This window comes from Haliaeetus leucocephalus, unplaced genomic scaffold (assembly GCF_000737465.1).
Source record: "Haliaeetus leucocephalus isolate CR32 unplaced genomic scaffold, Haliaeetus_leucocephalus-4.0 Scaffold871, whole genome shotgun sequence".
Lineage (NCBI taxonomy): Eukaryota > Metazoa > Chordata > Aves > Accipitriformes > Accipitridae > Haliaeetus > Haliaeetus leucocephalus.
This window is the reverse complement of record NW_010973307.1, coordinates 844135-869459: the sequence shown is the minus strand read 5'-3', so window position 1 is coordinate 869459 and position 25325 is coordinate 844135. Positions and strand designations below refer to the sequence as shown.

The following is a 25325-nucleotide window of genomic DNA, read 5'->3' as shown; positions in this document are numbered from 1 at the left end:
CGTGTTTTATATAAACTGGTTGCCTCGAGGTAAAGGAGCTTTGCTGAATATGAAAAGATCAGCAAACCCTATTGGCCTTTCCCCAAGAATAAATTAAAAGTAAAACCAGCAGCCCCTCAAAACCAAATAAGAAGTTAAGCTAATAATATATCTCTGCGGTAACATGCCCATAAATTCCCTTGGAGTGGGAGGCTGGGAAAACCGCCAAAATAAGTAAATTCCATTCTAGTCACCTGTTTGCCTGCCCAAGGTAGCTAAGCAGAAACAAGCTGAATATAAGTCCTATGACTGATTGCAGTGAGAAACCTGAACTTTGAAGTGAGCTACACTACCTCCCGGATCACTGTAGCGGGATGGTACGGTGCTTTGAGTCCCCTCAACGAGTAGAGTCTTGGAGTCCAGGGTTTGGTGGTTGCTTCTTCAGTTAGAGAAGGCTCTCCTTTCTGTTGCCATTCCACACTACCTGCAATATAATCAAGAGTTGTCTTTAAAAAAAATAAAAACAAAAAAGCTTTCTGAAACAAGTCTTTCCCAGGAAGCCAGTGCTGGTCCATTTCTGGTCCAGCCAGTTCTGCCCCAGGTTGCGTGCAAGGTTTCACAGTGCTGGTCACCCAAAAATAAGGGTTTTGAATCCTGACTCAGACAACTACGTGTGGAGGTCTGCACTTGGCCTGAGTGTCTAATTCCCCTTTCAACCAGTGCGGTCCAGGCAAAGCAGGCGATGGGGAGTAGGGGAAGTTTCAGACTAACACGGACACAGAAACAAGCTAACAGCAGCATCTCACCTCAGATCTTCCACACTGTGGCAAGGAGCAGAAGGCTTCCTACAGCAAGGGAAGTACAAATGTCCTCCTGTACTGTGAATTCAGGTGAAGGTATTCGGCCAGGATTACAGCAGGAAGTATGAGAGGTACAAAGCAGTTGATTCATAGAAATTTGGAAATGCAGAGGGGGAATGAATTTTATTTTTTAACTTTTAAATACAGGAGGAGGAGAGAAGGAGGAAAGAAAGCAAACATTACTTTGCTATTTGAGAAAAAGCCAGGAAATACACAGGTGAAAGATGAATTAGGTATTCAGGGAAATGAAAGCTACATAAAAAAATAAATTAAATCCTCATTCTCCCCTTTTCAGAGATGATTCTGCCAGTGGTGTTCCTGTGTCTCACAGCTGTGCTGCCTCCATCCACTGGAGAGGTAGGATCCACACTTTCTACTCAGAAAATCTGGATGGAACCCAAGGCACTTGTGGTCTGACTGAATATGGCTTTTCCTATGCTCACCGATCATGTGCAGAAAGAGTCTGATTAGATATTTAGGATCTGGAAAGCATTTATCCTTGAAGTCTGTTTAATTTCAAAGCAGTGGGCTGGTTCCACACTTGCACACTAAGCCATCTATAGACTCAGTGTTACTTGTGATTTGGGTCAGAGAGAACTATATATTTCAGAAGCTCCCATGTGCAGGTCCAGTAATCTGGATCTCTCAAAGATCCAGCCCTCTTCCTCTTAATTCCTCAAGGTTTTACAGGCAGCAGTTAACTAACTCTCTCCCTTTCTTGTCCTACAGGTCCTGAGCTATCTGTCTCTCCCTTTGCTCAGAGTCCCATCCTCTCAACATATATCACTGATTTCCCGCAAACAGCTAAACCAACTAACATACTCAATGCACACTTAGAGTGGTTCCTCCCAAGCCATACTTAGTCTGAAGTTTGAAGTTTGAAGTTTGCTACTTCTGCTTCAGAAACACTAATGTGACTGAAGGCTTGACTACATTTCCCCCTAATTCTTCAATTTCTGCTCTCCATGCTGCAGTCTAGAAGACTAGTGAGAATGGTTGTAAAGAGGGAACTGAGTTCTTCACATGGTTATATTTTAATTAGAAAACACAGGAAAAGTTTGAGAAGTGCTATCAGTTATAGCAGGAGTGGAAGAAAATATATGGCATGAAAAAAAGAGGCACAATTTTTTGTTCAGTGGCATGTCCTGATGAAGTACCACAAGAGGACTGTGACGATCCTGTGATTAAACAGGTTCCTTCAATAAAAAAACATGGATAGGCATGTTTAAAATATTAGAGAAGGGGAACACATCATAAGCACATTCATGTCTTCAGCTGATTTTTAGATCCTGTTTCCTCAAAACCTCATGAAGGAAATTATAATAATAGTAAAATAAGTCTTATTCAGTAGCCTAAATTTAAGAGTCTACAGGCACATGAGGCATTCCAGGATATCTCAGCCATCCACAGAGGGTTGGCAGATATGACGCAGGAACCAGTGTAATTACTGCTAAGCTCTACACTGTGGAACCACTGAAAGCGTTACTCCACATTGAAGCACCTCTAGAGATACTTAGGAGACAAAGCGTATCACAGTACCTCCTCCATTGCAAGGATCATCTTCGCCATGGCTGATATTAGTATTTTAATATTTTAATATTTCCTAGACAGGATACAGGATCTAGTTACATTCAAGTGAAAAAGAAATATAACATGTTCTTTCAATTTAGGAACCTGAAGGTTTTGATGCTCTGTCAACTAGCAAAGCAAGTCAGCAAAAGCTGATTGTTGACAGACATAATACCCTCAGGAGAGGAGTGAAACCAACTGCCAGCAACATGTTGAAGATGGTAAGTTGTGTGATGTAAATCTATTTTTAAAGAGTAATGGACTCTATGAGAGATACAGGACTGTACGGAAAGTCACATTATTTTATTTACCCACAAATTCACTCTCCAGACCATTCCTAAGGATTGAGCATGGCCGACACCAAGAGAAACATAAAGCTGGGTGGGTGGAAAAAAACTCTGAAAAACGTTGTGGTATATGAACACTAATGTCTCTTACTTTTGGAGGAAAAAAAAAAAAGGAAAAGGAGGAGCCATGGCATTGTTCATTTCTTTCTGATGTATTCTTCATCAGTCTTCACAGTTTCTATACTCCTGGGTGCACAGTAACTTTATTCCTACTCCCCTTACCCCCCCAAAAAGGGAAAGAAAAGGATTTTGTGTATGATATTCTGATTTGAAGTGTAATTTCCAAATGTTCTTTCTTCATAAGGGGTTATTAATTGGTACATGTCTGAATGACTAATATCTTCTTCTTTCATTAAGGAATGGTGTCCTCCAGCTGCAAAGAATGCCCAAGAATGGGCCAATCAATGTACTCTGAGTCACAGTCCTGGTAACATGCGGAGAACCAGTAAGTGACGCATGAGTGTTAACTGAATAATGTCATACATGTTAACATGTTATTGATGTGAACAGCTTGGGGGTTTTTTTTTGTTTGGCTGGTTGGGTTTTTAATGCCATTCATATTCAATGTGATTTTGTTGGTGCATGGGACAAAGGCAAAATTCTAGATATAAATCTGTCCAGTAAGTGAGAAAAGTTCAATGTTATTCTCATCCCAATTGCATCAGTTTTACATAGGTGTATCCTACTTTCTTCATTAGGTGAAAAAAAATCATAATGAGAAAGGATATTCTCCCAAAATATCCATCAGAAAGAGGAGAATCTAGACCAGTTAACTGCAGAAATCAGCTTGCATGTGGTGGATGAAACTCGGAAGGAAAGGGTAAAGGGTGAAGGTCTAAAACTGGCTGGTGGTGCTAAACATAATTTCCAAGACAAGATTCTGGCAACTTGCAACTCATATCTTGGAGGCTCATATAAACACTTCAGTCATTGGATATTGAAGTTACAGCTATACTAGGTCTACAACAGCCATGATCAGTGCCCAGTGTGATGTTGACTGACTTCTGTCAATACTGTGAACTATCCTTCAGTCCCCACACTTTTTGCCTAAAAACCAAATCCTCTGGTTCTTGCTAAGGTGAATCCCAGATGACAACTAATGTGTAAGCAGTAGGGTTGGACCTGAATAAAAACAGTGGATGAAAACAGTGTAGACACCTTCTTGCGTACCAGAAGTAAGCTTTGAATTGTTGGGATTTTCCCAAGATTACTGAGCTGTGACCTGAATAATGACTAGGTTGCTAACTTTCAACTAGCAAAATTACAGTCATGAATCTGTGGTGCAGATCTACACGTGTATCTACAGACATGCAGAAGGTCTGTCAACAACCAAACTACCAGCCAAACAGGCTGGCCATGCTGCAAACTGGTCAAGTGACAACTTCAGTATTGACAAAGGGTGATGTCACTGAACTGGAAAAAAACCTAACCCTGCTGTCCCATCTGGGATGAGAACTTCCATGGAAATCATACCACCTTTATGCTGTCTTTTTCTCACACTTGTATCTTTTATGCATTTCTCAATACTTTTCTGTTTTCAGCTGTACAATGTGGTGAAAATCTCTTCATGTCATCCGCCCCTTTCCCGTGGTCAGATGTTATTGATGCTTGGTACAATGAGAAGGAAGATTTCAAATATGGAACTGGAGCAAAAACACAAGGTGCTGTCATAGGCCATTACACTCAGGTAGATGCAACTCTTTTATATCTTAGGCTGAATAAATAAATATCTGTATGTTAGCTAAGCAGCTTTTATCCTCTCATTATCTTTAAAGGGAATAAGTACAATGGAGACATGAGAGGTATTCTGACAAAACAAGATGAAAACTTTCAAAGTAACAGAATTAAAATTAAAATAATAGGCTAAGTGTCTTTATGGAGTAAAGATACTGGTATTTCAAAACTTCAGGAAGAAACAAAGGGAAGAAACTCATTTGTTTGTTTAACATCTGAAAATTGCTCAGACACTGGAAGAATAAGGTTATTAAAGTACCAGGAAGGAAATATAAATAGGTTTGTTACAGTCTACAGAGCTCATTGACTCAGAGAGTTTCCAGTTGGACAATGGCTTCTGACAACCTCTGTTCACCCGCACGAAACACAGGATATAAAATTTTACATCATGATTCCTACATCTTCTTCAACAGTTTTAATTGAATGAAAACAAGTATAATTAAGACAGTTTAACTCAAATGTTTTATGTATATATATGTGTGATAAATTATTATCATTATATCCTAAATGTGCTTTGGTTCAGAGGTGAAAGCAGGGGAAAAAAATGGGGTTTTTTTCCAGCAAGGTGGGGACTTATATTTTACTATAAGGGTAAATAAAGTGACTTAACTCAGTTGCAAATGTTTCTGTAAAGCATATTGTACTTAAATGATTTTCAAATGTATATTTTTTCATTCTCCTATGATTTTTGTTCTTATACCTACAGATGGTTTGGTACAATTCTTATCAAATTGGATGTGCTGTCGCTTTCTGTCCCAACAGTAAATACAACTACTTTTATGTCTGCCAGTACTGTCCCATGTACGTATTGATCTGATTCTGGAACTTCTTATTACATTACCAAAATTGGTCAGGAGATAGTGAAATTTCTAATAGGGCACATCACCCATAGCTGAGGAACAGGTTTGAAGAGTATATTAGGAATATGAAAAGACAGAAACATACTCATCAAAAGAATTGTCAAACAAGCAAAAGCATAAAACACATCAAAGTGACACTGATTTTCAGATTAAATTTCATTTGCCTAAAACTCCTTGTCTTCATAATAGTAAATCATAAATAAATATTTTCCACATTCTACTTGAAATCTTGGTTCAGAAAGATATATTAATGTGTACAGTACAGTGAAGACTATAATTAATGCCAAAAACTTTAGTGGAAATTTTAAGGCAGAGCTGCTGATTCACTCAACTTTGGGCAGCAGTGGGTCCAACCCGGAGGTAGCTGGCACTAGCTCTGACTGAAACAGGGGCAGCTTCTGGTAAAGCCACCCCTGCAAATTCCACCCCACGCCCCCTCCCCTACTGAAACTTTTCCAGATAAACCCAACACATGCATAAAAATTGTTTGACATATAACCAAAGACTGTAAATTAATATATGTATGCATCTGTATAATTAAGTTTTATTCTCAGATATGTTATAGTGACTTTATAGCTTGTGTTGGTAATGTTGATGTTTCAGGGGGAATCTACTAAGTTCAATTCCGACACCCTACAAAGAAGGAGAACCCTGTGGTGATTGCCCTAATGCTTGTGACAACGGATTATGCAGTAAGTTTTAAGCATTTTAATTGTGACTTGGGTAAAGTTGATGCTTTAAAAAAATACAATTAATTTATGCAAATGGAAGGGGGTTGAAATTCTTTGTTCAAATACCGGGCCAAAAGCACTATTACAGAGCCACACTTCACCATGCTAGGTTCTTTACCTAGGTGGGACAACTTGTGGAGTGCAACCAAAGGAGTCTATGATAAGGGTGGGCAAATGTTAGACAGTCAGTCTACCTTGGGATGCAGATACCCTCCACTTTATGGATCAAGGTATTCAGATGGCCTAGATATCTTCATTAAAGATGACAATGTCTGGTTCTCCATATGGAAACTCTCATGAATACCTCCTAGCTTGAGAAGATGCATTGACTGCAAGTGAGATCAAAGATATGTTTACACCAGTGGTAGCACAGAAATCTGAGTTCCAGACTTCCAGCTGCAGTTTATACACTTTTCCATAACCAGGAGAGGCAATTCTTATCCTTGAATCTGGGAAATGCCAGGTAACAAGGGGACTTCTTTATCTTTTTTCTTCTTCCTCCTTTGAACAATGGTGGCTGATCCAGTAGGAGTAGCAACACACTTGATAAGAGCAAGTAGCAAATCTGAGTTTTAAGAATTCTAACAGAAAATGAAAACATATGGGCTGAGTCTCATAATGCAAGACTTAATTTCAATCTTCTGTTATGGAATTAACCTAATTCTCATCACAGGCTGTAGTATAAAGGAAGAAAGCTTCAAAACACCTTGCAAGTTCAGTGAGAAATCTTGAAAGAGCTAAGAATTTTGTATGTGTGGTCAAAGGTCTTGGATGCTGCTGTGGAGTAAATGGCAAGAAAGAGGAAAAAATCACAGAGAAAAGAAATATTGATGAAATATTATTCTGAAAGGAAACGCTGCATGTCTTCATTTCCCATTTATGGTTAATTTTGTTTTTCAATTCATTTTTTCCCAAGCCTTAGAAGTTTGAATATGTTTATTCCAACTACCTTGGCAAAGTCTCCTGGATGTACCCATAGCTTCAAGTTCACTGCTCTGCTTCCTGCAAAAGTGAAATAAAATAACAGGCTCAACTTTTCCCTCCTGGACATCCAACTCCTTAGAGACTTCTTTCACAAAACCAGATTCCATCCTGCCTCTCCACATTTGCAGAAGAACTAACTTCAGTCCAGTGACACACAAGAAGAAGCTGTAGGAGGATGTATATATTCTATTTGTATAATGGTCTAGAACATAGTGGAGATCTTAATTGAAATTTGGCATTTGGGTACCACATATATTTAATGATTAACTTCGCACATCTTTTTTTTTTTTTTTTCCCCAAAAAATGTTATCTAAGGAGCATTGTTTAAAGTTCTGTGGTTCCATATGTTTCATATGTTCTCAGCATAGATGGATAGTCCTTGGTCATGCAACTAGTCTTAACTCAATCAACCTTTTAAACTACTGTACTGTTAACAAGACCAGATTGCTTGAAATATGTAGTTCTCAAAAGGAATTAGGAGAGCATAGCAGTTTCCACTAGAACTGTTCCTGTTTAGAATCTTTGTCTTTTGCTGGCATACATTCTACTGTAAAACACTCAGTCATAAAAAAAAAAAAAGTGGAGTTCACTTAATTAATGATCCTGTTTATAGTATAAGATTGCACTTACCATAAATACAGGTAACTAAATCTGCCTTCTAATGAAGAAGAACTGTCTGAGAAAAGGGCTTAATTCACAATAATAGATAGCGAAGGGGGAAGGTCCCTGCATTTGGAAACTTTGCTTTTAATAATAAGCAGAGGTGTCTTTCAAAATTTTTTTTTTTTTAATATCTGCTTTTGCTGCATCAATCATTAAATTACTCATTCTTCTTTGACCAATTCATTGTAATTTTCATTCTTTCTTATTATCATGAAATACAGTTCACTAACTTCCACCAATTTTGTGACTTTATTAGCATTAGTCCTTGAAGGGAGCCTGATTCCCTGATTTGGGAAGCAAGTGTTCTTCTGTGCAGTCAACAGAGTGGGACTAAACATTATTTTAGTCTGACCTTACAATGGTTTCACATTCCAGTCCTCCTTTAGTAAGGAAGCTGCTGTCATGATTAAGATTCCACATCCCAGAGTCTTTGGCAGGGCATAATTTCAACACACATTTCTGACTCATTCATTTCGGTGACATTCTCTTAGTATGAAAGACAAGCATTAAGTTAAAAGCCTGGTTTCACAATTCAAAGTGCTTGTTGTTTGGGTTGTTTTTTTCTCGTGCTTCTCCACAACTTTTTCCCTCCATGGTATACTGCGCTCTCATTTGGGTACATATGTAGTAGTAAATTAAGCAATGCCAGGACATAAGCGTGAGTGCTGGAACATGACTTACTGCACTCTTAAATAATTAGCACAGGTTCAAGTAAGAATGATGATAATGCAATAGCTAATCCAGTGTTGTTATCATTAAGGAAATGGGTAGACCTGTTACCCCAGTCCTAAAAAAGTCCATTTACTATGAATAATGGGTCTAGAAATCTATTCCCTTCCATCATAACCCATACTATAAGAACTGATTTCTCAGTCACTCACAAGAAGAAAGAAGTGTAACAAGGTAAAAATCAGCCCTCATACATTTCACCTGTGAGGACCCAGGGAACTAAAGCTCAATAAGCCTAATTTAGATATCCAGGAAGGAAATTGAGAAAATTGTTTACCTGTCATTTTCTAATCAGTAGAGTATAAAATACCAGCATGGATTCATCATGAGCTGCTCTTGCCAAACCAAACTTTCTTCAATGTGTAACTCAGACGAGTGGAGGTTGTTTTGGCTTTGGTAGCACATTTGACAAAGCCACAAAAGACATTTGCAGTTCAGCTGAAAAGTAATAAGACATGGCACATACAGGCTGTTGAACACACACATCCGTGATGCTCCTGTGCAGGGGCAGAGACGGAGACCTCTAGCAATGCGGTTCGGTGTCTGCACAGGCGGACAGTACCCACACCCAGAGCTAATTTCACAGTTCTCACATGTGATGTCTATGACCTTCCCCAGCCACAAGTCACAATCATGGTTGAAGACAGCTTTTGCCAGTGTACGGAAAACCTTCACTGAATGCTTTTTTTGGGTAAAAGAGGGTCAGATCCACGTTCTCATTTGCCACAAGCACTTTTAGGGCATTTTCTTGGATAAAAACATGTTCTAGCTTCCCAGATTACTTCCAACAAACGTTAAGAGCCGATTCTGTTCTAAGAAATATGCCAGAATTTTAATCCATTACAGTTCAGTATAAAATGAATAACTGGTACTTAGGAGAGACAAGATCTGGAGAGGTAATAACAATCAATAGATTGATGCTGGTTCGAACAACCCATGAAGCAGGAAACCTAAGATGTCCTGTGCTGTGCTACAGAGACATTAATCAGTTCCTCTTTGCTTCAAGGAATCTTATATTCTTTTCTCTCCAAAGGGACATACCTTTGATGGGTGGAGCACAGAATGATTTCCTCACCTATCCCAAATAGCATTTAACTTAGTGCTTACAGCACCTGCTTCATAAATGTTGGCTGTACTGCAGATTGGCATTGTATCAAGCCTCCTATTCCCTGACACATTCTCTCACTACAAAGAAAACTGGTAAAAGTAGACCTCCACCAACACTTTTTCTTCATTTAAGCATATTTTGGAAGGAAGGTGGCTGTGCCCACTGCTTTATGTGAGGTTCAGCTACTGGTATTTCTAGGGCATGAAAAAGGTTTAGTGACTGACTCTGGTACCAAATGGTCATGTTGCAACCAGGTAGTGCTGGTAAAAGTCTTAAAAGCCATTATAATATGTAGAACCATAGAATGGTTTGGATTGGAAGGGACCTTAAAGATCATCTAGTTCCAACCCCCCTGCCATGGCCAGGGACACCTTCCACTAGACCAGGTTGCTCAAAGCCCCATCCAGCGTGGCCTTGAACACTGCCAGGGATGGGACATCCACAGCCTCTCTGGGCAACCTGTTCCAGTGCCTCACCACCCTCATAGCGAAGAATTTCTTCCTTACATCTACTCTAAATCTACCCCCTTTCAGTTTGAAGCCATTACCCCTTGTCTGCTGCAACAGGTCCATGTCCTTCTCATGTTGGGGGCCCCAGAGCTGAACACAGAACTCCAGGTGGGGTCTCACAAGAGTGGAGTAGAGAGGGAGAATCACCTCCCTCGACCTGCTGGCCACCCTTCTTTTGATGCAGCCCAGGATACGGTTGGCTTTCTGGGCTGCATATACTTCATAATGTATTGCAAGGCAGTGTGCCTTGTCCCTGATAGCTCTCTGTGGTCCCCACATCAGACCATGCATTCCTTCTAGCACACCCTGGTCCTGGGTCATTTCACTTTTCAATGTGAAATCCTTGAAACCCTTCCTACCTTTACCAAGGATCCAGAGTGGACAAGTTGCTGCCATGGGTGGGCCCGTGGAAAGGCATCATTTCCCATTCCTCCATCTCACCTACTTCTGCCAGAGCTCCCTGCAGATAGCTGGCTGCTCTAGGACAGTGTCTGAATTATGTCCCACATCATGGGCCCTTGGTTCACTGTGGAAAAGTACACAGTTGAGAAGAGAAGAGAAGAGAATAAATTCAGTTGGAAGGGGCCTACCTAGTCCAACTGCCTGACCACAAATTTGTTTAGAACCAGTTCCTCTCTAAACTGCAAGAATTCTCTCACATATGCAATGGTGTAACAGGAATAGTGAAACTTGATGTGCACAGTTCAGCTGAGGCAGTATCCTGTCTCTCGCCATTACAAAAATGTCTTTTAATGGCAGGAGAAAAATCCTGTGGTAGGCAGAACTGAGTTTGCTCTTTCCCCAGATTTGATATCCAACAGTCATGACATCCTTTTAGTGCTGAAACAGAAACGAACGTCATTTTGAAAATATATCATCATTAGTTATGAAACTTTGGATATTGCTAGAACCTATGCAGCCTTCAGAAAGCTGTAAGACGGATGTATTTTACAGCTCTCTGATGCTGTAAGCCTTGATTCACTTATTTTTCAGAATTTGAAGAAATGTTCTTGAAACCTGCAAAGCAAAAACACGCAGTACACTTTTAAATATGTGCCTAGAGCCTTGATTGACTTGACACTTTAAAGTGTTACAACGATGTTTCAATAGTGAGGATGGAAAAATGGTGAAGTCTTGTTATATGTGGTGGGTTGAAAAATCCCTCCTGAAACTGTGGATTGCCTCTCACTTAGAGTCTTTCCTGGCTGCACAATGCAACACCTTTTTCCCAAAATTCAAGAAAAAGATATTGCGTGTGCTTTAAAGTAACATTTGCTGTCTGTGAAAGGGAGTTGAAAGAAACAGTGAGTGTCCATCTGAACAATATAACTGCAAGAAGCATCTCTAATTTTTAAATAACACCCTCATCACAGAGCTAACTTCCCTTAAACCAGCAAATGTTTTGCATTTGTTGGCATTGAAGAGGGAGATCTATTTTTTTAAGTAGCCTGACAGCTTTCAGCAAAGCTCTGCCTGGCCTGTATCATAAAGGCAAAAATGTACTTACTGCTAGAGACATCATCATTAGACAGTACAGTTTACAAATATTAATGTTTTAAAATATACTAATTATGAAATACTTACATTAATAATGAAATTTAATATCCTGTGTGTAACATCCTTTTTAATGTATCTATCAACTTTTTTTTCCTTTTTCACACTAAACATAAGTTATCAACATTTGAGAAAGCCAAGAAATGTAGGCTCTGCAATCACTACCAACATCCTGCTATGAAAGCACACATGAATGCATTGATCAAAATATGGAAAATTCCATAGTATTCAAATACAGTCTTGAAGAAAGTCCTAAGCATTGAAGGGAAGGACAGCCTGACTTTTTGAAATGCATGTCACAAGTAGCTGAAATTGCATGGTAGATAAAACTTTCCATTCCTCAGCTAAACCTAAATGGATGATGACTAAAAAGACAGAGGCTACAGTGAGCTTACAAAGATTGGGAGTATAGTACCATAATGAAGTTGCACTTACACTTTTCACACTTCTGATTTTGATGGATATGTTAGCCAAATACATTGATTTTTAGCATATTTTTTTCCTGCATTTTTGCAGGAGCATGTACATTTGGCTTTTAATCTTCTCTCACATAATTCTGTAAACCCAGAGAAATTAATTGGAATTATAAGTTTACACAAGACCAAGAAATATTTGGGGTTTTTTTCCCATCCAGTTAATTCCTGCCAGGCTGGTTCATCCTTCCATACTGTTTGCCTAACTTTTAACCTATCATATGTAACACTGGTTTTGTCAAACAGATTTCCTCTGAGGCTGAGTCATCATGTGCTACATCCTATGCTATATCTAGTACTACACAGTCCACAGTCTGCGTTGGCCAAGTTTTTATTCTGTTCTGCAAGAATAAAGACATCATAAAAAATATTGTGGACATTAAAATGGCCTAAAAAAAAATTGGGACTCTTACTTCAAATATTAATCATCTGAGCAGAAAGGTGCCTTTTCTTCTTTTATGAAGATAATCCTCATTAATTTTCTCTGTAACAGTTAGCCACAGAAGAGCTTTTTCGATAGTTATACAACAAAGTAATGAACATTATTCTCACTCTTTCTATGCCATTTTCAGATGGATTTCCTGACTTTACATGTGTGTCCACCTGCTCCGCTGCATCAGCTTGCTAGACAGGTAAAAAAGACAAGATAAACTTTAAAGAAAACAGAAATAACCTACAGATAGTTTTACATATTTGTAGATTATCATAATTTTGCAGCTATAAAAGAAAACAACAAGTGTATACTCAGGAAATGCATGTTCACATCCTGTGAGGGACAGAGATCATCTGTGCCCTCAGTTGGCCCAAGAGATGCTCCAGAACCTGATGTTTTATACCCTGAAATCCAGCTGTGGCACCCACAATCCTCCGTTTGTCACCCAGGCTGCCCGCACAGTGCCTTACGCAAGAGGTAAGTGTCTCCAAATTAGATGCAAATTGCAACAAAAGGCTGAGCAAGGAGTGGCCTGTTTCAATTTAATAGGAAACAAGGTTTTAATCCTCCCACTCCCTCCGTGCTGTGGCATGCATAAGGGTTACAGATTTCCCTTGGCATGGCAGAGCTATCAGAGGCAGTTAGGACCACACATTTGGATTTAAGCAGCTGTATTTCTCCCAGAGCTGTCTATAGGGATCCTTTAATCTGGGTCTCAGCCTGTCCACAAACCAGCACTCGCTGTAATATGTTCAGAATAAACCTCTTTTTCAGCTTTAAGTGGCAGGGACTGTCCATTGCTGTAAGTATATTTATTACTCTGCCTATATGCTTTGGCCATAGTTTGCTAAGTTTATCATTTAGTATCAGTGCTGTATCAAACAATTTCTGTCAGTTTTTCCATAATTTTTGCTGTTAATCCTGTTCTGGCTGTTTTGCAGGGAGTTGTTTTACAGGGAGCTGGTCTACAACAAAACATAACTTATCAAACTCAGTTATTTTTAATCTGGGTAAGCTCCTCAGCAAAATTCACCGTAAGGTCCAACATCAAGTCCTTTTGTTACAACTGGGGCTGTAAAAAGGTGGAAATGAGCTTTGTGGGAGGAGGAATGTTAAACTATGCTATTACTTCATGCATACCTCATGGGTGGGATTTCAGACATAATCTGTTAAAGTGCAGAGAGTGAGTTTGTAGGGGTGGAATTGAGGGATGGGGAAGCAGCAAAAAATTACTAGAACAAATCGTCTGTCTCAGCTGACAGCACCATGGAAGTGAAGTTACCTGGGATGGCTTACACAGGTTATCACCATCAGAAGAGGACCATCGTCCCCGGTGCCACCACTACGTTTCCTCCTTGATAAACTGATTCCATTTTGTAACCTGGCAGAAAACTATCCACAGTCTGGCTGGTACTGAGACATGCAGACACAGAAAGGAATAGAATCTCCCCCAGCAACAGCGGGAAATTATTAGATGGCTCCAAATCAGCTGCAACCCAGGAGTGTATTAGGAAGAGGTGGCTGAGCTCCCTTTTCTATCCTTTTATCCGTTTCCCTACTTCAGCCACCAGCACAGTCCCTCCTCACCAACAGTGAGTCGATGTACTTGCAGTACTTATCAAGTGGATGCGCTGTAAAGGGAAAGAATTAAAAGGAAAGGATAAGGAAGGCAGGGCTGGGGGTGAGAAGTGGTCCAACAGGCTCACGTCTACTGCAAGAGCTTCTTTGGGTGGAGATCCCCCCAGTTGGGTGGGAGGTGACCTTGGAGCTCATCGCAGCTTTCTGCATGAGCAGAAACAACACCTTGTCCCAGCACTTTCTTTGAAAATGCTGAGGTCTTCAAGTCTGAACATCTAACTGTGAAGAAAGAGGAAAATCACCTGACTGATGTAACCAAAACACCTGATGGTATATCCCCAGTACGAGGAAGAGAAGAGAGTGCCTCAACAGCTGAGCTTTGTCCACCTGGGGCTGGGCTATAGTACAGACCAGACATCATCACTGGGTAGGAAGATTTTCCTATCCATTCCTCTGTGACCTTTCTGGCTGTTAGACGTGCAGAGCACAGTGGGGCTTTGTCACTCAAACCTTGATCAGTAAAGATCACTCAGCAAAAACACAATCTTTTACTGCACATCAAACAACTTTCTCCTTATCTTTCATACACCACCTCTCACCTAAGCAAAGAGGAAGCCATTTAGCACCTAAATTTTCTGGAAATGTAATTTAGCTCTCCCTGCAGCTATAAAGAGGGATTAAAAACCTCCCACAGGAGAATGGGATTACTGGGGATGTCAGTGCCTGGGTCTCCAACATGGAAGATGCACAAAACGTGATGGCAGCATGAGTCCTTCAGCTTCCCCAGGGCTGGGGCATCTTCGCTGAGAGCTCTGCAGGGTCTAGCTCATCTACTGTTAATTCAGCCTGTAATGCAGCTCAGAGAGAGGGACACATCCAAAATTTCTTATTTCTTTAAGGAATGCAGTCCTGCTGCTGCAAGAAATCCCCAGCACAGTACGAATCAGTGCATTTAATGCCACAGTCCTCAGCAGTAAAGGAAAACAAGTGAAAGAGTTGGGATGGCCCATCTATATGTAGTCACAGTGCTGCATTGAAATAATTCACTGGGTTTTCCAGGGCTGCTTGTGCTCCTCCATCTACATCCACCTTTGTTCCACACTTAATTCTGGGGACTCTTACCAACACCCACACCCCTATGCATGAGACTCTTTCTTCCACCTGAAATCAGGCTCAGAGAGGAAATTTTCTTCTTTGAATAAATGCTATTTATTACCTGCAGAGTGGTTAAATGTTTCACATAAGGATGTGAAAATTAGGTGCTTAATCCCATTCTGCCTCAGTCAGCTGTTCTAATAAATTTTGCGATTAATTTATCTCTGTTTCTTGTATGTAGAATGTATATTCTTGGTTTGGTTGTGTTGTTTGCTCCACCTAGTTAAGGCATAATGATTCTCTGGACAGGAGTTTGTGCAGCACCCTTTGGGTCAAGCTCTAAACTAGATTACCATTGCCTCAATGCACCCTTTCCTATGAGGTTCAGTACACCAATTGTGTGCAGATGAGATCTGGCCTTCATTTTCTGTTTGTCTCATACTCTAAATACCAGTTTCATCATCTACAGCAAATCAGACCCTTTAAAAAGAAGTTTAAAGCAATCTGATGGAAAGCAAATATCTTCTAAAGACTTAAATGTAAATAAATATAAATGCTTAGATGTGTCAATTCGGGAAGCTGGTTGAAAATACTTCATGGAAATGATCTCATTCCCTAGTCAGTCTTTGCTTTTTGACAGCTATTTCTCATGACATTTAATACTCACGAATAAAAGTACTTCTTGGTATGAATCAAGACCTGAGTAAATAAAGGTAAGGGAAACCTATTGCAACAGTCTTGAGACATTAAGTATTCTGTAATAATTGCCCATGGACATGCTCTTATCCTGTAACAAGCACAAGGTAACAAAACCCATGATGAAAAAGAGACATACTACCTCCTATTTTTCACTGTGTATGTGGAGAAAAAGCAGACACTTGAGGAATCATAGTGGGTAGCTATTCATTGCCAGCTCTAGCTTATCATGGGGTGATTGGACTCAGATGCCTGCACACTCGGGATCTAGACTTTTTTGTGTTATTTTGGGGGGACTTTGTCCTTTTGACTTTTATATAGCTATGGCTTGTGGTGAAGACCTTTTCATGTCAGCCATGGTTCATTCTGGCTGGTGACCATTATTCCCACTGATGAGGACTTCTATGACTTCTTACAAGGCCGAAACTCACCAACCATAGTTCATAAACCTACAGGTTTACTTTAAAATCATGACTTTGAAAAAGTAATAAACTCAAGGGATTTTTTTTCTCTCTGTCTAGTCTGGTCTTTGTCAAGGTCTTTCAGGATTTCATCAGAACTGCACAGGCTAGAAGCAAAATAAAAGTTATGGTTCCTTCTTAACCAAGGGACTACGTGGGCTGGAGATCAGGAAAAGATACTAAGTGCCTCTTAGCCATGTATTAAAGAGCACGAAGGTGTAAGTGCAAGAGCTACAAAAGAGTAATCCCTCACTCTCTGCTATTGAAATCAGGTAGACATGCACTTTGAAAGGTTTCATTTTTAATAGAAGGGGAAAAGCTTCAGAGAGGCTTTTGTCCAAAAAATGTATGAAATACAGGCTTTTTTGTTAGCCCTTTCCCAGGAGGCTGACTTTGGGAAACATTTCTTGTGAGACTGACTGGCAGAGAGTTGAACCCCTTGCCCGGCTTAGACTGGTGAGGTGTATGGTGTGACCGAATGTCCTACCCTTCTGAATTGGAAAATTACAGAAAAGGGATCGTACATGAAGAAAGTTGCATCTTACTCACTTCCGCTTCATTAAATCAGTCTAATTCCTATTTGAAATCAGCTAGGATGAGGACATGCAGCAGAATGGACTTGTAGTGACTGGCAATCTGTAATATTAAGTATGGCTTGAAAGCCAGTTACTCTATCACGTTTTCTTTCAAATTTTCCATTCTTTATATTCCAGCAAACCCTTGCAAATGTGCAGACAAGTATTAAAAATATCCTGATTTAAAGAGGAGGTGAGCATATTACCACAATTTAGTGCAGCATCATTATCAGTCTTCTTATGCACCACTGAAATAAAATAAACAGAGCCATATTCTCATGATGGTATGCCAACGAAAACACTGTTTGTGTCCTAATACCATGATCTTTAACTGAACTAGTCACCCATCCAGCTTCAGGAGTGGGAGACAGACCACCAGGCAAGGTGTGAGGAATCCCATGCTCTCGCCTGCAGTGACACCGTGGCTCATTTACTGCTGCTCTCTCTGCTTTCCCTTTGCCTTACAGCTTTCCCTTTCCATGACATGTTCTCTGGGCAGAAGATATCTCCACGGCGTATCCATGCTGTTGTTAATTTAATAACTGAACTCCATGTAGCTCTAAGTGGGGTTTTGGAACTGATTTTATCCTGGCCGTAGCTCAGGTAATACTAGCAGCCTTCACGGCTCCACGGAGTGCAGCTGCCCTGCTACTTACCCACTGACCTGCACAGATTTTGTAGCCTGTGCAAGAGCTCTAGTTTGTCCCCAGGATCAGGCACAGCCTGAGGACGAAGGAGAGACTGACCATTTGGTCACACAACAGGCTCACACAGTTACCATCAGACAGGACAGTACTAACAATTTCCCTAATCCACCCCTTCTTCTCCCTCCTCACCATATCCACATCTGGTTGCCATAAGAAGTAATCAAGCTAGTTTTAGCTGTCTTCAACAAAAGTGTCCTGGTGCTTGATTAACCCTTGCTAAGATAAACCAGAACACTAACCCAGCAGAAAATTATTCCTTTCGTTAGTTTTCTTTTAGAGAGGATCACTCCTCTAATCACAGCATCAAAGCCAATACAAAACAAAACCTAAAGCAATTGAACGTGTTTGACTTGCCTGCATCCTGTACCTGTCCTGAGCTGCTAGCATTAAACACCCATATTCACACAAAGACAGAAAACTTCCCGAGGCATGGGGAACGGCTAAACAAGAATTTGTTTCTAGTTTAAATGTGCCTTAAGATCTGCAGCTGCAACAGTCTAACAAAATAGAAAACAGGTCAAAAGAAGCACTCGTTAGATGAAACCCCTCTACAGTGTTACTGCTAAGATTTTAGTGCCGGGGGAATACATTGCAGAGTCTGTCATGTATTTATCTCTCAGCTTATCAGAGGATTGTGTCAAAGAAAATGATAAGTAAAAGATAAGTTAGTTCGAGACTGACAAGACCATGTTGTCTAGGTTGCTTGAACAGTAACACAGCAACATGTTAACCAGCATCGTTAGCAAAATCGCGAATAGGAATTGCATGCCTGATGGCACTTGTAAGGAGCACAAGGAGCCACCATCTAATGAGTGCCACGGATCTTTGGTTAGTGCCGTGTACTGCCAGCTACATCTGTGAAACAAGGTGAAGATAAAAGATAAGGAAAAATAAAGTAGGATGTCATTAATCAGCTTCTACAAAAGTAGCATATCAGTAGATAGCATTTAATAATACATCGCCCCAAGCAGCTCGATGTCTGAGCCTAATCTCATCTTCTGCATAAAGCACCTCCCTTGAGCCCAAGCTGCTTTTGTTCACTTTATGAACTGCAGCATCGGACCCGCTCTGCCGTTAGTGGGTGGTAGCAGGAGGCTTATCCTGCCAGGAGGCGATACACAATATTTAGGTTACCTTTGTGCTGCATTTAACGAACTAACAACAAACAACAAGGCCATTCAGGTTAACCCATCACCTAATGAGCCATAACTGCCAGCCGGTCCACTCATTACCAGTTAATAAGAAACAGGATTGCACAAGTTAGGCACTGAAGACACCTGTTAGCCAAGAGGTACCACACAACTCTTGGGTCCACCAAAGCAAATGAGCTTACCCATTAAAACATCAGGAATATCAGTACGGGGGTGGGATCCATCTTGAATTACTTTACCCGACTACAGCTAGTTTAGTCACAGTGACAGTCTTTAATGGGGAGAAGGGAGAGAAATTGGTAATTTTGTGGAACAAAACATAGGAAACTCAATTTTTTTTCTCAGAGGCATTATGTGATGCTCGGGATTGGCAAAGATCTACACATAGGGTTGGTGGGTACTCTACAGGTTCTACAGAAAAATGAGGGGATAGTTTTAGACTGCTAAAAGAAATTGCTATGGATCTTTGTGTTTGCAATCAGTGAAGCTGTTTGCCATTATATTGGTTTTGGCTGGAATAGAGTTAGTTTTCTTCATGGTAGCTCGTATGGTACTATGTTTTGGATTTGTGACCAAAACAGTGTTGATAACACACTGGTGTTTTAGCTGTAGACCCCTAGCTTCTACAACTGGGTGAGATGAATCCCACTCCAGCAGTCTAAATCATACTCTTGCAAGGACAGGCCTTCGTCATCACCTGCAAACTCAAGAGATTTGTGTGGAGGCTGGCTATAGTGCGGCTAACTTTAATGACACCAGGCTTGGCTGGGGTCAGGCTGGGAAGTGGGGGATCTGCAGAGCATAAGGGTTCTGGCTGAAAAGCAAGAGACTGAATAGTGGAGATACTGGCAGCCAGTTAAACACCGAGATTTTCTCCAGTGGGTCAAAAGAAGAAGTTTAAGGAGTGTATTTAAGCAAATGGTCACAAAACACTCCAGAGAAGTGAAGTGACTGGTCCCATTAGATGAACTAGCTAGAGATTCCCCATATTTGAATCCCAAAAGCAGAGAGGTCATCTGTCTCATCCTGAAGTGCAACATCGCAGGTTCATAGGAGATGCCATATTCCTGATCTCCCTTTGATTACATTATGGATGATGAGTTTGGCCCAGAACAGACAGTGGCTTATGCATTAGCTGGAGCACAGGAGGTAGCAAGGTGGAGATGTGTCATCACAGAACAATGCAGTCAAAGAAGTCACCTTATTACAAAGTACTGTGGTAACTAAAAGCTGCCCAGCTTTTCTCTGGGATTTTCTCTGCTTCTGACAAGACCGGCAGGTCACAGCCATGTGACATCTGTAGGTCCAGTGAAGACCAGTGATTTTGTAAGCACCTCTTGCAGAGCTATAACCAGCTGGGAAAAAAACTGTGATAGAAAAAAACATGCCAAAGGTGTGAACAGGAAAAACACAACTGAGAAAAGGATTGTAAAATAAAATGCATGCTTACACCTGTGTTAGCTCAGCCTGGCTCTCCCTTGTTGTCTCAGCTGGGTTTAGGTTAACATAGATGCCTCCTTGGTGTAGAGCCGAGTGTGACAGTCTGATTTCAGATTGATCCTTCTCACTGGCTTTAGAGGAAGTGAAAAGTATTTACCTGGTTGGTTTAAGAGTTTCTGTGAGAATCTGTCACTTCTGACATGGCGCCAGAACGTGTAAACTGTTTGGTGTGTCGTACTTCCAATCTCTGCTGGCTCTGTTCATATATATTTTGGTCAAATTACCAGAAGAGTTTATTTCCTCCTTAAAGTGCATTTGCCAACTATTTCAGTAACTAAGGAATGAGACTAACTTTCATAAATCCTTAGGAGGTAATTTAGCCTTGACAGAGCCTGTTAAAAAATGTGGTTTAGTCTTGTATGGCTAGATAAAACAAACTTCTCATTTTCTTTGGCCTTTTTCTTCAAAAAGCTTTGGCTTCCTCATGTGGATGCCCTAAAAACTATGCTTTCTCTTCTGTCATCAAAAAACAAACTACCTAGATTTTCTTCATCCAAATATATTACCTTAACTACTGTAATATCATTCTCAAAACAAGTAAAAAAGCTAAAAAGGCTCAAAAAACTCTATAATATATAACTCCTGATAGGGACAGAGTCCAGCCAAACTAACAGATTTTTCAGTCTCCACATATTTGACAGCAGATATTTGGGTTTTATTGTATATTGATATAAATTCTCGACCATCAAAGCTTCAAAAACAACTCTCAAAGTGATTTAATTTTTATAACAATGTGTATTTCCACGAACTAAGATAAAATCACTGAATGGGGATGGAATATTCCATAGAAAATGCCGAAATCTGGTACCAACCTCGGTGACACAGGTGGCCTCATTCCTCCCTAGGGGGAAGACTCAGATCCCTTCGATCCCAAGTTAAACCGGGCCATATCCTGACCACATCAGACACCGTGTGTATGAACTGATGATTTATTTTAACGTGCATAAGCCTGACACATCTGGCACGCTGAAGACTTGCTGTGCACGATGGGCTGGCAGTGGAGGGTGCCAGATGATGCAGAGGGTTGACAGATGTGCGACGAGGTGAATCCGATCCTGCATTTTTCTGCTCGCCGTGTGGCAGCTAGAATTGTACTGTACACGCCAAGCTATGCAAACCTGCCCAGCGTTGGGCAGAACCTTGCCTTCATTAAAAATATAACAGTGCCCTCTCGTGGGAAACTGAACATGTGAAGCTAAAGTTTCAGTGTCATTAAAAATTACCTTTTTCCTCAACTGCAAATAACGTACAATTTGTTGCTGGTAAACCAAAAGAAACTGCACGGCCCAGATAAGTTCTTAGTTACATCACTGGATATTTTCACCTAGCCATTGCCCCTGGTTAGGCAACCTGGAGATTTATTATTATTATTCTTAAAAAAAAGTTGGTTTAGATTTCATCTTCTTTCCTACTTTGATAAAAGCATTGGGACACAGCTTGTCTTGGTGTACTAGGGACTGATGTTTCATCTTCTGAAACTTAAAAATACTATCTGCTTAGCAGTTACCAAGAGTAACACATTTTATGTTGAATATATAATTGTGGTGGGGTTGTAGTATATAGAGCTCTGTTTTAGATGACTAAACTTTCTCTATAAGTATGGGAGAGTTAGGCACTGCCAAAAGGACATCCTTTATTGTCAACATGCCACAAAAACTACTCTTGCAGGTAGGGAGAGCTCTTCTGCTGCTCTCCATGTTTTTTGGACTTTGGTGAACATCCTGTGCAAGCATGTCTATAATCATAAAGGAGGTCTAGGCCTAAATATACAGCTTTTAGACCTCCATGCCAGAGTAGAAGGATCTCCCCTATTGGTGACAGGGAAATGTCTGTGTCTGTTTAATGGTTGTAAATTCCTCACACTGAAGGGAGAGCACAGTAAGAACAGAAAAACAACCTCCGCTCACCCCAACACTAGACTACTGGCAGCTTAGCTTTGTGACAGAGAAATGGTTTCCACCCAGCAGAATTGCTCTGTGTTAAAATTATTTATTTAAAGCTAACAGTCACACATGCAGAGTTGGAGTCTCCAAGATGCTCAGTCTTTTGGTTTGAATATAAAAACTCCTGTGCTTCAACTTACATGTATACTTACAAGTATTTGTCTGGGCCCAAGGCTATCAACTATTTCTTCTGTCAGAGTTGTACTCAGAAACTTGTTCAGATATGCTGAGGAATTTTGCACAGTTATGGTCCTTCCCTCAGTCATCATTACCACAGCAGAGCAAAGTACTCAAATACATGGTATCATAGAGCACAACATAGTTAATGAATATACTGCTAGTTCATTCTGGGGTGATTCCAGAAAAGAAATAACACCCCTGTTTGAATACCTCATAAGTATATGCAACAGGGCTTCATGCATCCTAAGATAAATTTTTATATATATATGTATATATAAAATTTATCTTAGGATGTTTGGAAAAATGCAGCACAAAGTAGAGTCAGGAACTCCATTCCAATTTGTCAAGTTAATGAAAATAGAGTTATTTTTCTGCTAATTTCTACTGAAAACGAAGGGGGGGGGGTCCATGCAAAATCACAATGACTGGTTTAAAAAGCGAGAAGATTGTAAAACCTGATTTTTATGTTCGTTAAGGGCTAGGTACCTGCCTTTCTGTAGCTTCTAATGACACCTGCAGCACTATTTTAACAATAGCTCACCTTGTCTTACTGTCATATGGAATTTTCTTCTTAAAACACATTGCATTATGTTTTTGAAAAATTTTGTGGTTTTGAAAGGTATTAGGCCAACTCATGAAAGGAAAATCTGGCAAAGGTATTAAATACAAATACATCATCTCTAATTCAAGGAATCCGGCAGAGGTTGGGAGGTAGTCTGGAAAACATCATATCTTTATCCTGCCCTCTAATTCTTCCTAGGAGTTTGCTTTTGGCCTTTCCTGCAGAAAGACAGTGGGGTTAGGCTGACTTTTGGTGTGACCCACCGGTGCCATTTTCATTTTCTTATTCATTTATCTATTTGAGCTTGGACTCACTAGGACTGTGCTACAACACTGCAAGACCAGCTGAAAGAGCTACATGCAAAAGTAATGTCACCTCTGCCTTGTAGAACAAAATTATCCTTTGTCTTTAGCCTCAGGGCTCTGAAGACTTCCTCGCAGATTGACAAAGCTCAAGACTAGTTTGAGGTTACAGCAGAGCTTTCCCTGTGGCTGGGATGCTGAGGGAGACAACTGGTTTGGGGAAATTTCAGACCCTTCACCTTCAGAGAGCAGGACAGGAAAGCAGATGCCATTTAATCCTAACTCTCAGAGAGGTTCTATGTGTTTTATCATATAATAAATAGCTTTCACATTATAAATAGTGGACAAGTATAAGCAACAACTGCAGGCAGCACATATTCAATGCAGCTTTTATAATGTTTATGCAGAATAATATAACAAGAAATCAGAGAGAAGAAAATTCAGAAGGAACAAATGAGTCAAGGTTTTTCATGAGAAATACAACCCAGCTACAAACCTATCACTGTATAGAATAAGAGAACCGTGTATCATTGACAAACAACATGTAGTACTAAAGATATCCAAACAACTTCCACAGAGGAAGAAAATGTTTAATTAGTGATAAAACAATAAAACAAATATTTTGTGATAGGACTCTTTTTACTGGCACTGAGCCTGTCTTCAGACAGAGATTTCCATTCCCTTGTACACGACAAATTTTTAAAATTTTGTTTCTGAAGGAACATAATTTTAAATGTCTTTTCTTTCCTATTTATTTCAGGTTACATGGATAATGAATGAGAAAGAAAATATCATACAGTTCATCATACTGTAATGCATGAATGACTGGAACTGCATTGTTTTTTATTTAATACATAGTACCGTGTTTAAAGTTTAATTTGATGTTATTTTACTATTTACTCTGAGACCAGTCTCTTGGGAGGGGGTAGGGAGTGCAATTGGCTCCCAGAGCCAATTCAGCAGAGAATAAATTCAACAGAGGCAAAGCCAAATTAGGCAAACAGTTGTCTGGAATGCTTTAAGTCTGTGGATTCTGCAACTGGGCTTTTCAAAGTTCTACCAACTCTATTTTTCATTTAAGCAAGTACCTTCAAATTGAAGTGTAAGTTACTTTTCATTGCTTACCATTTGTTTATAAGCCTTAAAAGAAAAATGAAAAGCATCTTCTATAAGGAAAAAACACCAGGCAGGGTACTTTAAATTAAAATTACAATTCTCCGGGGGCTCCTAGAGATACTGTCATCACCCCATGAAAAATTAAAGCAGCACAAGACAAGACTGTAATTTCAGTTGCACTGACATGAAACTGTCCTACAGTGATACAGTTGTCCCTACTGGGAACACGTGTGTATTAATACAATAAATCTGTGTCAGTATAAATCCTTTCTGTCTGCATGTCAATGTATGTAGATTTGAAACTGCAATCAGATATCACACCCTGAGTAAATCTACTGAACTCGTATAAAAGCTTGCAGGGTTGGGCTTGCAATACAGTCGTATCCCCAGATTAGCCACCCTAATTAGCGCAAATTGCTGTGTGTGCTGAGTGTCCGTAGCCATCCGGCTCTGCCCGGGAAGGGGATGGATGGCTGCTATCCATCAGAGGGCAACAGGACACCACGTTCACGGGCAAATTACTGTCTGGAGCTGCCTGTTAGTAGGAATACTCAACAGTGCATTTGGTGGTCTCCACTTTCTCCATGCTAGAAGGCTGGGCCTAGGTTTTACCCTGCGTGCGTGGTCATTCCTGCGGGCTGGAGGGGAAGCTGTGCGTGTGTTGGGGTTTAACTCCAGCCGGCAACTCAGCACCACGCAGCCGCTCACTCACTTCCCCCCACCCAGTGGGATGGGGGAGAGAATTGGAAGGAAAAAGGTAAAACTTGTGGGTTGAGAAAAGAACAGTTTAATAAAACAGAAAGGAAGAAACTAATAATGATAATAATAACAATAATACTATGACAATAATAAAAGGATTGGAATATACAAGTGATGCACAATGCAATTGCTCACCGCTTGCCAACCAACGGCCAGTTAGTTCCCGA

At 40.3% G+C, this 25325-nt stretch overlaps 1 protein-coding gene and 1 long non-coding RNA gene across 2 annotated transcripts in view; one reads left to right on the top strand and one right to left on the bottom strand.

The window, feature by feature from the left end:
- LOC104841436 overlaps positions 1-25325 on the bottom strand; it is an 87854-nt gene that overhangs the window by 37167 nt on the left and 25362 nt on the right. The window contains exon 2 of the long non-coding RNA XR_775359.1: positions 333-463. This is a non-coding gene — a long non-coding RNA (uncharacterized LOC104841436). The remainder of the gene's footprint in view (positions 1-332; positions 464-25325) is intronic.
- Positions 1137-25325, top strand: part of CRISP2 (cysteine-rich secretory protein 2) — a 47259-nt gene continuing 23070 nt past the window's right edge. The window contains exons 1-6 of the mRNA XM_010583108.1: positions 1137-1196; positions 2510-2629; positions 3113-3200; positions 4297-4442; positions 5196-5290; positions 5953-6041. Of these exons, the coding sequence (XP_010581410.1) occupies positions 1137-1196; positions 2510-2629; positions 3113-3200; positions 4297-4442; positions 5196-5290; positions 5953-6041 (598 nt within the window). The remainder of the gene's footprint in view (positions 1197-2509; positions 2630-3112; positions 3201-4296; positions 4443-5195; positions 5291-5952; positions 6042-25325) is intronic.